Consider the following 13,402-nt stretch of genomic DNA (forward strand, 5'->3'; position numbering starts at 1 on the left):
GGATACACAGTGCAGAACACACACACACATGGACTCAAGGATTAACAGGATTAACAAAGTTCTTTTAATATAAAATCAGTGTTCAGAACAAAGGTAATCAAAAGCTATTTCACCAAACAATCCACTGATCTTTCAGTCCAAAAGATTAAAGTCCAAAATGGCACTGGTGCTACTGGTGAGGCTGACGTGGTCAGGAGTGCAAGAAATCAGAGGAAAGACGACAGGAGCTGAGCAAATCAGGAATCCAAGGATGGCAAAAACTAAGGAAGAGCTGGGCACAATGAACCAGGTTACAGCTGGGTATGGACCTGGGCACAAAGAAGCAAGTGTCAAACAAAGCATGAAGAAAAAGAGCAACAAACATCAAAGAGTACTCGGCCTGAGCGTTACCTCTGGACATGACTGAACAATCAGGCAAGGATGGACCAAATGTCAGTCTCGTTATACAGCAGGTGGGAGGTGGAGTTGATTGGAGTAATAAGTCACAGATATGCAGGTGGAGAGGAGGGAAGGGTAGGCAGGAGTCTGCATCTAACTCTAGACAAAAAAATAGACAAGATAGAAAGGGACGAACCAAAACACAATAGTGAGGAGGAAAACAGGAGAAGACAAGGAGAAAACTGGCATGCCCTGAGGCGGGTAAGCTGAGCTGCCCCCCACAAAAAAACCACAAAACACTGATACGGTACAATTTAGCAAAACTCCACAGTAAAGCAAGGGAGGGATGGCAAATAAACTGTGGTTCAAATACGGTTATTGTAGCTAATTAAGATACTTTGTCATGGTTAGCGAAAGTTTCAGTTACACTGCAGCTGTTTGAGGGGACATGCACATTCAAACAACTTTCAATTTTGCTTTATAACGCACAGGGCACATTTTCACTGAACATTGCCACTGGATGTAAATGTCAGAATTTGAAGTTTCCTTAGTTTGTTTCCTGTTTTATTTTGTAGCTTTTCTCCCCTTTTCATTTCCCATCTTTGTCAATTTTCCTCCCGTTGTTCATTCTTTGCCACGCCCTGATTGTTTTCACCTGTGCCAGGTTCCCTTTTGTCTGTCTTTTGTCTCTCCTTGTGTGTCTTGTCGGTTTTCTTGTGTCCTTGTAGCAGCTGTATTTTCATGGTGTCTTAAAATTCCTGTTTTACTGTGTGAGAAGCCTTTCCTGTGATCTGTGTCTCTTTGTGTCTCCTTGTTCTCTGCAGTCACTTTGTTTCCTCTGAGTTTCCTGAAATGCCTGTATTCAGTATTGTTCTTTGCTACTCTGAGTTCCTAGTATTGGCTTGGATTCTGCATTTCTCTGTGTGGCCTACATCCTGTTCGCTTTCTCCCTTGTGTCGTCAGCATTCTGTGTTTCCAGTGTCCACTGCATTCAGTGAATCTGTTTTCCCAGAGTTTTCTTTATTCCTTGTGTTATTTAGATGATCATTGTTTAGGCCCTTTAGCCCTGGATTCTCAGATGCCCTTTGTTTGTTCTGGTTTCTTTTTAGTGATTAAAGTTCTTCGGTTCACCTTATCCTTTGTGTCTGTGTTTGCACTTTGGGTCCACTTTTCTTGAAACATAACCGTAAATCATAAGGTGCAGAGTTGTGCACAAATATAATTTCCAAACACACCGGGTGAAGTGAGACAAACTGGTTTTAAAGGATAGGTTTGTGTCTGTCAGAGGGGTCTGTGCCACCCCTGGTCACCTGTATATCATGTCGGTGCCCCCATTGTAGTCTCACTATACAGCAGAAAAAGATAAGTTGTGTCCTGAAGGAATTATTAGACCAACCAACAATTATTCAAATGTATGTATAGTCATGTGATCAATGTATAGAGTCAGACTGGGATACATCTGAACCTATCCTTTAAATACAACAAATTGTCTACTTAATATACTGCAAACTTGTGTACATGATGTGACGCCTGCAAGTTAGGCTCTAACTTGCATTACAGGAACTACTACTTCAATATCAGAAATTGGTTTATTGCCATGTAGGTTTTCCCACACCATGAATTTGCCTTAATTGGCATATGGTGCACAAGTCACATTTTACACAGTAAGAAAAAACGAAAAAAAGAAGTGCTGCAAAAGTCAGGGATCATAAACCTAAAACAGAACTATAAAAGCTTAAAATTATAAAATTCTACACAGTGAAGGAAGAGGTATCACGTAACAGAAACAAGTCTCAGAAAAATATTATGAACTAAGCCATTCCTGGCCTCTAACAATTTCTTCACCCATGAGCCAGTAAATAATTACAAGTCTGATCTTCTTTGTTTTGCAATGACATCTAGTCTTTATCTGATAAAAAAAACTGCTTAGAAGAAGTTTCTTCATGCGTGCAAAACAATGGTGAAAACAGAATAAATGTTTAAGATTAAAACCAAATAGACTGGACTTGAGATGTAAGATGTTTCTCCTAACTTGAATAATCCACGTTTGCATATATATTGTCCGTGTGATCCATACTTTGATCCCTCTGACCTGGACCGGCCTGAAAGACAGAAGTTGGGTTACATTAAAGGTATCCTGTGGAGTTTTAGAGCTGTAATATTACTATGGAGCAGTTTTTCTGTTAATGGGTGGGTACCTGTTTTGTTTGGTCTCATTCATGTCCATGATTACCGGTACACACATGTACATTCAAGCTACACATATTCTTGTCATTGTTGATACACTGTCTCACTGATATGCAGGTGACACTAACACAAGACAATGCACGGCAGCATAAGACAATGCAAGGGACGAACTAAGGCAGTCCACAAGACTTCTTGCTAGTTAACTTGAATGTAAACAATACAAGATTTCAACTTTAAGAAAAAAAAACAAGTTATCGAATGTTTTCTTACAGGGGAAGCGCATTTGTCAGCCTTGTTAAACCTTGCAGTGTATTTTGTGAGCAACACCGAATGTAACCAGAACTCCTTCAAAGGTATATCATACAGGATTTTCCTAAAAATCATTGAATGGATTCAAGAATCAATCATTACTTATGACCCACTAGAAGTGTGTGAGATTTTCTCATAGTTAGCAGCCGAGTGGGGTTAGTGTACCTGTGTGTTCATGTAGATTGGGTCTTCAATGACCTTTGGTTCAGGAAGTTTCTCATCTTGTTTTTTACCACATACTTCTCTGAAAAGACAAAAGAAACCTGTTTGGATTCTAATTTGAGAAACAGGAGATCAGAAACGGCTCTTTATGTCTGCAAGTCAGATGCATGCATCTGGTGAAATAGCAGCTTCCTTTGGACTCAATCCGTAAACACGTTCAAAGTTCATGTGTCTAGTTTAAAATGATGAGCTATCACAATATTAACTTTCTTACTTCTTCTATTGCTCATATATATACACAGTGACGGAAAAGATATTTCATTTAACTACTATTTTGCAAAACAAACCTGTTGAGTTGGTTTGATGATGGTCTGCTAAAATTTGCGTAATATCCAGAGTTCTCCCTGATAAAAGACTTTGACCTGCAAAAGTAGGTTACTTCTGTGAAATTGCATGTATTTTTTTCTTTTCCACATCACATAGTTAGCTAGTTGTGATTAAAAAAAATCATTGTCATAAAGTCTTTTGACTTCAGTAGATGAATGTGAAAACATGTGTCAGACTATGCACATGCATCATTATGCAAGTGAAATAACAATAAACAGAACACATACATGAGTGGAGGGGGGGCGTAAAAATGCCTGTGCATGGTTTACAAAAGGATGCAAGCGTCAGTTATGAAACTGAAACTGAACTTGGGTTGTGGAGCTTGCTGCTTGAAAACCCCACATCCAATTTACAAAGGAGTTCATAGTGAAGTTACCTTTTGTGTTTTATGAAAAAGACAATGCCAATGATAAAAATGATGGCCAGAACTACAGCAACTGATACAATGATGGCCACATATGAAGTCTCAGGCTGCCTTGTATTATCTGTGAAAAAATTAGGATTGCTGTAAGCAGCGATCTTTCAAATAAACTGAATTACAGATTTTGACATATTTAATATTAGCTTGTCCTGCAAAACAGTGTAAATGTTAAACTTACTTGGAGTTGTTTCAGAAGTGGGTGTTGAGATTTCATTGATATCTAAGAAAAAAAATAGTTAAGCAGTTGTCACTATTTTCAATACTTTCTTTGCTATATCTATTTGTGAATAATAATGATATAAATGTAAATTAATGACAATACAAAAAATTAATGTTCAAACCTGTTCCTAGAGTGACTGGTGTAGCACCTGGCCATGTGGTAGAAACATGAAGAATTAATTTATTTTCTCTCTCTCTCTCTCTCTCTCTATATATATATATATATATGTGTGTGTGTGTGTGTGTGTGTATGTAAATAAAGTTAAGTCTAAGTATGCCCAATCACACGCAAACCTGAAATTATAATTATATGCAATCATCTTTATAATGTTTTATTGAAAATTACTGAAATTCTTACCGAGCACAGAGATGGAGACAAATTCCTTTTTGAAACTGTACCGGTCACCCTTTGCGATAACTCTCAGATAGATATTCGGTTCATTCTCCTGGATATCTTTGATCATGAGGGAACAGTTTCCTTTGTCTTTATTTCCAATGAGCTTGGTCTTTCCTTTGTACTTCTCAAGCACAAATGTATCGTTCTTGTGAAAAATGAATGCATTTTGGTCATTTTTGTCTTCTGTGTCAATTTTACTTTTCTCAGGCTTTTTCCAGAAAACTTGGACATTTTCAGTGCGGTGTTCAGGCGGATAGGTAAAACTGCATGGTATGACCACATTTGAGCCCAGTGTTGCATTAATGTTTCTTTCAACAGAAATGTTCCAATTTTTACCTGTGTTCAAAACCAGATCAGATTTGCATTTATTAAATTTGCATTTATTGCATTTATTAAAGTTAATCATGGTAACATCATGAGATAATATTCAGTGTGAGCATATCAACTCAATATGTCACTCACCTTTTGAATTGGAGGCCAGGATCAATAAGAGACTAAGGTCAATGAGGCCCGGCAGCTTCATCTGATCAAAGAAAGAAATACTGAGCTTAACTGACAGTATCCTATAAGTGAGTTAAGAGATCTTGAGTAGGTTCAGTTTTGCAGCTGTATTGATCATATCTGGTACAAAGTTCTGTCTGTATTGCTGAAAGTAAATACTCACTGCGAGAGGGACTTAGAAGAGGTTGTAGAGCTTTGTTGTGCTTTGTCAACATGTCATAGAACTTAACATTGCTGTGAAATTGTTGGGTGTGTTTCCCGTTGCCTAACTGTGGTGAACTGTAAAAGGAAGTGAACAGAAATGTGAGCACTGATCACAGTGTGACTTCTTTGAGTCTTCAGACCAAATATGATGCAAGCATGCACTAAGAATCTTGAAGGCAAACGCTGCTGCAGTTCCAACAGTAGGTCAGAAGATAAAAACTTAACACAGATACAAATAGTGGATGTATTTTCATACATACAAGAAGGATAGCTACTTGATTTGTGACAAAAACCTCATATTAGCTTCACAATCACAAAAAGTGTTTTTGCAGTCCATGCAATGTGACACCTTCTACCACTATTTATTTGTTGTTACATTTGTTATTTTTCATATTTATGCTCATAGATTTATGGTATTATTAGACATTTTACATTTATATTTATTTTACATTACATTTATTATTTGGATGTGGTGAGCCATGAACTACTTGGCATCTGAATGGGGGCAGTCGTGGATCAGCGGTTAGGGCGTCGGACCCGTAACCGGTGGATCGCTGGTTCGATTCCCCGTCCTGGTGTCCATGGCTGAGGTACCCTTGAGCAAGGTACCTAACCCCCACTGCTCCCCGGGCGCTGCACGTGGTCGCCCACTGCCCCGGGTTTGCTGTGTGTGTGTGCACGTCACTTGGGTGGGTTAAATGCAGAGAACAAATTTCATTGGAGTGAGTTCCCTCCAATGACAAGATATGTCACTTTCCTTTACTTGGTCTATTCAGTTACTTATATGTTCTTTATTCTTACTATATATTTTACTGTGTAGTAAATTCTTAGGGCATCTTGACTTGCTAGGGTTCTTGAAGACATTTCACCTCTCCTCCAAGAAGCTTCTTCTGTTCTAAATTTTGGTGGGGAGTACAGAGTATTTAACCTCTGTGGGAATTGAATGCCAAAACAAAAGGGGTGTGTGCCTATAGGCTCATCCCTGAAGTGGGTCGTTACATCACCTGGGAGAGGTGTCAAGGGTCGTTAAGGGCAGTTTACCCTCCTGCACTATCGTTAACTGGGTTGTTGTGGCCACCTGAGTCGTTATGGTAAAAAGGGTCATTTGAATGACACTGGACTGTGAATCTCCTGGCCAGAGATGCCAGGAGGACCCTGTAAGTAGGGGACAGGTTGTGGCGGAGCCCATCTCCTCTGTTCAGTGAAGGCTCTTCCAGGTTAACAAAAATGGCTTCTTTTACTCCTCTCTCAAACCATCTGTCTTCCCTGGCTAGAATATGAACCTTGTCATCTTCAAAGGAGTGTTCCTTGGCTTTGAGGTGCAAGTGGACTGCTGAGTCCTGTGCGGAGGGGTTGGCTCTCCCGTGTTGTGCCATACGTCTTTGGAGTGGTTGTTTGGTTTCCCCAATGTATAAGTCAGCGCATTCCTCACTGTACTGCACTGCATATATGACAATATCTAGTTTGTGCCTGGGAGTTTTGTCCTTAGGGTTCTGTGATACTCCTGCAATGTATGGAATAGTGATGTTCTTCCTCCAGTTGTCCTTCTCTGTTGTCCTCTTTCTGTTCATGAAGGCCCAGTTTGGATAACCACAGGTTTTAAGTGCTGTCTTGATGTGGTTTCTCTTTACCAGTGGGCATTGTGGGGATGTTGAGTGCCCTGTGTTGGAGGGTCCTGATGACCCCTAGTTTGTGCTCTATACATTTTATTCCACTTCATTTCCACCTAAAAATAATCAGACCGTAAACGATAAAATAATAAATTAAATGAAAATATTCGTTCAAAATAATGTGGAACAAAGTGAGCTGGATTTGTTTTAGGGCACAACCTTAACAATCACTGCAACTGATGTGCAAACCGCTCTGTGACACTTTTGGTGGTTGCCAGATAAGAACCACTAGATGGCGTGAGACATGTAAAAATCTAAAGTGAACTTCGGCACTAAAGTCCGACTCTGGACTCCACCTGGAATGTGGGCCAAACTCAGATCTCAAGGTGCAGTCATATGACTCCCAGAGGGCTGAATGAGAGTCAGGGGGGCAGGGAGTGTTTTTCTGAAACCTTTCAAGAAAGTTTTGTGATCTTGAGTGATCGAACACTGTTGGAAGGAATCAGTGCTGACTGCCTTCAGCTCCAGCTCGCACAAGGAGATGGGACGCTACCGAACCGGACGCCTGTAAAATAATGACAGTATGGTGTGTGGGGTTGTGGGGTTGCAGCGCGTCGGAGAAGCTCCTCTTCAGGTGGTGTCATACTGCAGACACTGATGGATGATTCGAATATGCGGAGTGTGCGGCAGGCAGTGGGAGAAGAGACGAGCTCAGGGGACAGTCACCAGTCAGATGTCCCCTTCCACAGCAGAGTGGCGGCGCTCAGCTCTCCGGCTCTGTCCGCCGCACGCCTCACCTTACCTGGAGTCATGGACGCCGAGGGCAGGGTCGACGAGTCCAGGCTGAGGATGCATATTTTTAAAAACGGTAGAACATTAAATGATAACTCTATGCAGATATCACTAATGGCATGCTGTGTAGCTGCACCCAATAGGACTGCTGGAAGGTTCAAATGATTTTCCTTTAAAAGCGTAACATCATTATGACGTGCATTATCATCCCAACTGCTGTGCATACAATACAGTCTTGTCAGTGACTCAGTTTGACTCACTCAGAAACTAATGATTGCGAGGGTCACAGAGGGCCAAGCAGAAATCTGAAATAATCCCATAATGCATATTTAGAAATAAAATCTTTGCTAATCCATTGAATTCATATTGGACAGATTATTTGTATATTTCACAGTTAATACAGTTAGGGGGTAGGCGTACAGCGCTGCCTGGCATGCAACACAGCCTACTGAGCAGTTGATTTTATATCAGTGTATTGTACATGCTTTCTCAGACTTAACACTGTGTTGGTGAGGTTTAACATTTGTCTGAATCTGAATAAAACATAAAGGGCTGAAAGGATCAGAAAGATCTGATTGTGACTAGACTGTGATCTTTTGTTGTTGGAAATGTTGTCTTAATTGATCAGTTTTATCTAATTAAACAAAGGTACTTCATACTTCATATAGCTAATGAATTTTTGTAAAATCTGGATAGTTAAGTGCGTGTATATATACATATATATATATATATATATATATAAATCACGACTGCTCAGATCAAGAGGAAGTCAAGTGATGCTTTGCTTCAGGACATGAGGTACAGTCAAACCATTCTCTAAAATCTATCATTTTGTTGCACATGATTGGACCTCCACCCCCACCCCCCCACCCCCTAGGCAAAGAACTCCAGCGTGACTATTGTGATAAAATAACAGATAGCATTTACACAGAGGGAGAGAGGGTATGTAAGAGAATGTAATCACATGGTATTCAACAGACAAACAAAAAGATTCAATGAAGAAGAAAGAAATGAAGATACATGTGGAATGGTGTTTAAGAGGTGAAGAGGTATCTCCAGTACACAAATGTGATCAAACATCAACTAATGGCAGTTTTTATTCAAGTGGTCTTTATTTTGGCACAGTGATTGGCTTTTTCTGCTTCTGTGAAAATCCTGAAGGTGTCAGCATAGCATCAGACACAGGACAACCTACACAGAAGATTTGGTGAAAAATATCACATTAAATCTACCATCAGTGAGCTGGAATGTGGAAACTCAGCCTCCTTGCCGGTGGCCTTCTGACCTTTATGCACATTCCTTCGCTTCAAACGTAGAAACCCAAGATTAAAGAACCTGCAGAGCAAAACATTACATAAGATCTCAAATCCTTGTCTCAAACTCTGCTGAAAGCAGGGTAAAGTTCATATAATTTTGGAGCAGTGTTTGTTTTGGTCTGGTGTTGGTTTGTATGAGTGATAACAGCTGAAATGACCTCTTGGATTGAGAACACTGGATAGTCATTGAAAATGACCAAAGATTTTCAATCCCTGTCCAGGTGGTGTGTGTCCCTCTGAGCGTGGCCTGGTGTGGCGTTTCCTGTTTGGGATGTACCCGTGTGGCTCAACAGCTTTAGAGCGCTCTCTGCTGCAGGAGCAGTTGGCTGTACGTTACCAGGTCATGAAAAGGAAGTGGCAGCAGTTTCTTCCTTCTGCTGTGCAAATGCACCTCAATGGCACTGATGGTAAAAGTCCAAACATGCGCTAACTCTGTCACAATGAAGAAAGTCGTATTTCACTGCTTTCACTCTCTGTGACCTTATGATCTCCATTTCAGCTGAGTTGGTGGCAGCAGTCAGGTATTTTGACCAGAGGCAGGCACAGGCCCAGCAACGGACCCAGGACCAGTCAGAGCAGGTCAGGGACAGACTGGCTTTCTTGGAGCTTCAGGCACAGGTTAGATGAATTGGGTTTATGTTAATTCTAATGCATATATTTCAAAGTGATCTTTTGTATTATTTGCACGTCCGATCTTCTATTTAATACATTTTGGGCTTTAAAATTTCTTTGACTTTGTTTGGTAGAAGAGAAAGATTCAACGATTTAATGTGGCATGAGTGACGTATGTTTAGGGAAATTACACAGCAGGATCTAACTAAGTTAAATAAACTGTTGATTGTATATTTACTCCTCTTTGTACAGTTTAGCTCTTCTGTCTGAAGAGACTGTGCACTTAAGAATAACTGACAGGTTTGTGCAATAGTGGTTCTTCTCATATAAATCTAACAGAATGATACTTTCAGCAAAATACTGACACAGCCTGTGCACTATTATTCACATTTTCATTACATTATCAGTATATAGAACCCACTTTCGTGGTTAACACTGATTTCCCAATCGATAGTGGTCACATATTTGTCTCCACATTTCCTTCCTGACAACAGATATTGTTTGAGCGTGTCACATTTGACCAGGGGGAGCTGCGGGAAGCCATACGTATCATTGACAAGGACGTACCAAGAACTAACAGAGACTTGAGCTATTACCAGTAAGTGTCCAATCGTGTATGGAATTTGATTGCTGACCCTTAACATGAAGTCTGTGGGAGTAAAGGTCGAGACATTTAGTTCAAGCAGCTCAAAGGGATCGTTCACTTTCTGCATACTTCAGTTGACCGTAAAAGAATTTCAAGAAGGCATAGACTGTAGTAAGTCAGGTTTCATTTATTGTTATTAACTCTAACACAGTTATTTCATAAATGATCCTGCCATATCGCTGCACAGCATGAACTTTGTTTGGTTAAGCAGGTCGCACGCACTGTTTGGTCCTGGATAAAGTAAAACTTCAAAATGTCTTAATTTGTTAAAGTTCATTTCTGTTTTAAAATCTTTCAGGTCCTGCTGTTTACATTGTATTGTCATGTTCTACCTACCTACCTTTCTAACAGAAAGACTTATTAATTTATTCAAAGTTTATTAAAAAAGTGTAGTGAACTATGAGTTATTTAGGGAAAAAAAAAATATAAAATATATGTTCTCTGAATTTATATAAACACTAGAGGAAAAAACTACAAAACTGAATTGGAGCTACTGAGATAATTTGTCCCCTGCGCCTCAGGGCTCCATAAACCAGTCAGACTGCCTCTCCTAAATGCAAGTATGTTGCTATAGTATTGGAAAAACAAAATACATATAAAAATAAATAACTATCATAACTACTTCTAACTACTACCTACTCTAAGCTCAAAGAGTTAAAGCAAGACGTCTGGACTTGTGACGATTTGACTTGAAGATATTTCAATGCTCATCCAAGCAGCTTCACCAGTTCTGGTTCAGTCAGATCTTCACAAGTCCAGACGCCTTGCTTTAACTCTTTGAGTGAATATGACCTGGATGAGAATCTCCACAGATATACCTACTCTAAGTATATTTAAAAATAGAAGCCATTCATTTAAATTTTCCATTAACTAATTCTGTGTTCAAACTGAATGTCACGCAAGTTTCTGCTGAGGTTAAACTACTTCTGCTTTCTTAATGTCATACTAACAATTTTGTGTGTCTGCAGGGGTGAAGGTTCAGGCAATTTATTGGTGCTGAGAGACATCCTCATCACTTACGCTGCTTTTCATCCAGGTAAGCAACAAGAATGAAGCGACCTCAGGTTTACTGACACTGACTACATCAGAAAGCACTAGAGGCAGTTTTGCGTGCCATCAAAGACACTCATTGTTTGTTTGTTTGTTTGTTTATGTACCACTTGATCCAGAGGTCAGTTATGCCCAAGGAATGAATGACCTGTGCAGCCGGTTCCTCGAGGTTCTCGACTCTGAGGTCGACACTTTCTGGAGTTTCTCATTCTACATGGAGAAATTCTCCAAGGACTTTAGGGCTGATGGGTTGCACAGAAAAATAGGTGGGATGACCAAAAAGAAATGCAACCTTATTCATTACTTTTTTGTTTACAATTTTATAAATGCTGTGTTTTCTAGATATACATGTTGTCACATGAGATTTGTTCCTAAATATCATTGCAAAAAATAAAGAAAAACATTTGGGACCTCTAGTGGTAAGACAAGGACATTGAAATGGTATAATTCCATTGACTGCAACTTCATACACTGAATTGTTGGTAGTTTTCTCATGCTGTGTGTTGGAGTGATTAGATCATTCAAAAATGCTCAGTTTGTTGCGAGGTGAAACATTTAGATAAAATCATGTGTAAAATATGGATAAAATCACATAAGACTGGGCCCAAAAGAGATAAAAACCAGTCCCCGAACTTATTAGAAATTAAACTGTACTACTACAGATTGCACTGCAATAGCACAATCCATAAATTAATTTAGGTTTTGCTGCATATTGAAAGAGTTGTGTTCCATGTCTTTTAGAGTTGGAGGCAGCCCTGCTGAAGGAACTGGACCCTCAGCTTTATGCTCACTTGGTCACAGATAGCATGGAGAGCTTCACCTTCTGCCACAGGTAGATCTTTGGTACAGTCTGCATTTTTATTCTCTATATATGAATATGGGTTTATATCACACACACATTTTATTTGTCCCCCCTCTAAGGTGGCTGCTGCTGGGTTTCCAGAGGGAGTTTGAACACAGCGACGCATTGCGCTTGTTCGAGATCCTGAGTTGTGACCACCTGGAGCTTATCTCCCAACAAGTAGACAGAGCCCGTTATCAGGAAAGGCTGGCACGGCAATGCAGCACAGGTAAAATCCAGCCTAAGTAAATCTGAATGTGGAGGGATAGTTACTTCTGTTAAATGTGTGACTTTACTAAAGTGATATGTCTTTGCATTGCAATGTTTGCAGAGGACAGTTCAGAGTCAGAGCTGCAGGCCATCAACACTGACTTCACATTTGAGCTCTTCATCTGTGCAGCCATCCTGTTAGAGAACAGAGAGTCTCTTCTGCAATGCCAAGATGACGTACAACTCATCCAGTTTGCGAGCAGGTTTGTCTGGGTGCAATGACATTGAAATCTCATCACAAAATAAGTGTTTGTGTATTTATTAATGAATGTTAGTTAAATCTTTGCTTTTTTGTGCAGGCTTCAGGGAACACTGGATTTGAACAGCACATTGAAGAAAGCAGAGCTCCATTTGTACAACTATTGCAAGCGCTGTGCTTGGGACTACATGAACTGGCACTGCAGAGTCCACAAGAGCAAAGAAGGGGATTTTCTTTACCAACTTCGCAGTTTACTTGTTTTAAAGTGATAGCTACTTTTTAAATACCTGCCGTCAAAGACTCTTATTAAGGTGTATACTGGACTTTTCACAGGACATATTCTTTATCTTAGCTTGTGTTTCTGAAGGAAACACTGTTGTACTGATGGCTGTTTACATTAAGCTTAATTAAGTTACTGCTGTTGATTCTGAATGTACTGTATTTATTGTATGAAAGTTGACCAGCAGCAACTGTATTTAATTCACACTGGTTTGACAAAGTACCTCAGACAAGCTTAAAAGATTTGTTATGCAATATTCAACTGCCAGGTACGTGTTAATGTGTACGTGTATGTGGTGTGTTGCAGCAGATAGTGTCTAACAAACTGCAGTGCTGTCTTGTGGATCAGAGAGGCCTATTTAACGGAAATTGTTTTTTGGGGGGGGGTTTGCACATGTGCTAGCAGAGGAACTGTGTAGTAAGGGGAAGGAAACCTGCACAACTGTGCAACAGATATCACCATAACAACACGTATATAATTTAAATAACCTGAAAAGTGATACCTCAATAAAACAAATGAATATTGTTTACCATATGGTGTTGCCAGTAGCAGTATTCATGCTCATCTATTTTACATAGAGGAAGTCAACACTGACTTTGATAGCTTTTAAATTTTGTTCAT

General features: G+C 39.8%; 2 protein-coding genes and 1 long non-coding RNA gene across 10 annotated transcripts; 1 reads left to right on the forward strand and 2 right to left on the reverse strand.

Annotated features, from left to right (window-relative positions):
* Window positions 1-45: 45 nt before the first annotated feature.
* LOC124064738 lies at window positions 46-532 on the reverse strand. The gene is made up of 2 exons (XR_006844309.1): window positions 391-532; window positions 46-308 (listed from the first exon to the last, which is right to left on the reverse strand). It is a non-coding gene; the product is annotated as an uncharacterized LOC124064738 (long non-coding RNA).
* si:dkey-238d18.4 (TBC1 domain family member 15) lies at window positions 507-13,313 on the forward strand. 7 transcript variants are annotated; one of them, XM_046399398.1, is made up of 11 exons: window positions 508-639; window positions 7,386-7,643; window positions 9,105-9,290; window positions 9,383-9,501; window positions 9,990-10,093; window positions 11,110-11,177; window positions 11,311-11,457; window positions 11,933-12,023; window positions 12,113-12,261; window positions 12,364-12,515; window positions 12,602-13,313. In XM_046399398.1, the coding sequence occupies exons 2-11, from the start codon at window positions 7,433-7,435 to the stop codon at window positions 12,782-12,784; spliced, it is 1,410 nt and encodes a 469-aa protein (XP_046255354.1). In that variant the 5' UTR covers window positions 508-639; window positions 7,386-7,432; the 3' UTR covers window positions 12,785-13,313. The 7 variants fall into 7 exon arrangements, with proteins under 7 accessions (XP_046255358.1, XP_046255354.1, XP_046255355.1 ...); XM_046399399.1 differs by lacking the exon at window positions 508-639 and adding an exon at window positions 6,268-6,382; XM_046399402.1 differs by lacking the exon at window positions 7,386-7,643 and having other exon boundaries at window positions 507-639.
* Window positions 1,086-5,240, reverse strand: LOC124064726 (sialoadhesin-like). 2 transcript variants are annotated; one of them, XM_046399414.1, is made up of 9 exons: window positions 5,125-5,240; window positions 4,923-4,983; window positions 4,422-4,796; window positions 4,186-4,212; window positions 4,023-4,064; window positions 3,800-3,908; window positions 3,384-3,458; window positions 3,040-3,118; window positions 1,086-2,480 (listed from the first exon to the last, which is right to left on the reverse strand). In XM_046399414.1, the coding sequence occupies exons 2-9, from the start codon at window positions 4,981-4,983 to the stop codon at window positions 2,406-2,408; spliced, it is 843 nt and encodes a 280-aa protein (XP_046255370.1). In that variant the 5' UTR covers window positions 5,125-5,240; the 3' UTR covers window positions 1,086-2,405. The 2 variants fall into 2 exon arrangements, with proteins under 2 accessions (XP_046255370.1, XP_046255371.1); XM_046399415.1 differs by having other exon boundaries at window positions 4,422-4,605; window positions 5,125-5,182.
* Window positions 13,314-13,402: the final 89 nt, after the last annotated feature.

The sequence above is a fragment of the Scatophagus argus genome, chromosome 9 (assembly GCF_020382885.2).
Source record: "Scatophagus argus isolate fScaArg1 chromosome 9, fScaArg1.pri, whole genome shotgun sequence".
In the NCBI taxonomy this organism is placed as follows: domain Eukaryota; kingdom Metazoa; phylum Chordata; class Actinopteri; family Scatophagidae; genus Scatophagus; species Scatophagus argus.

What these genes read in the sequence shown, in the direction of transcription:
- LOC124064726 (XM_046399414.1), bottom strand. Translation starts at nt 4,983, where the DNA reads ATGAAGCTGCCGGGCCTCATTGACCTTAGTCTCTTATTGATCCTGGCC. An exon ending in TGTCTCCATCTCTGTGCTCG is followed by an intron (nt 4,213 to 4,421) that starts GTAAGAATTTCA and finishes CCACATGGCCAG; the next exon opens with GTGCTACACCAGTCACTCTA. An exon ending in CACTTCTGAAACAACTCCAA is followed by an intron (nt 3,909 to 4,022) that starts GTAAGTTTAACA and finishes ATTTTTTCACAG; the next exon opens with ATAATACAAGGCAGCCTGAG.
- si:dkey-238d18.4 (XM_046399398.1), top strand. Translation starts at nt 7,433, where the DNA reads ATGGATGATTCGAATATGCGGAGTGTGCGGCAGGCAGTGGGAGAAGAG. An exon ending in TTACGCTGCTTTTCATCCAG is followed by an intron (nt 11,178 to 11,310) that starts GTAAGCAACAAG and finishes CACTTGATCCAG; the next exon opens with AGGTCAGTTATGCCCAAGGA. An exon ending in TGGGTTGCACAGAAAAATAG is followed by an intron (nt 11,458 to 11,932) that starts GTGGGATGACCA and finishes CATGTCTTTTAG; the next exon opens with AGTTGGAGGCAGCCCTGCTG.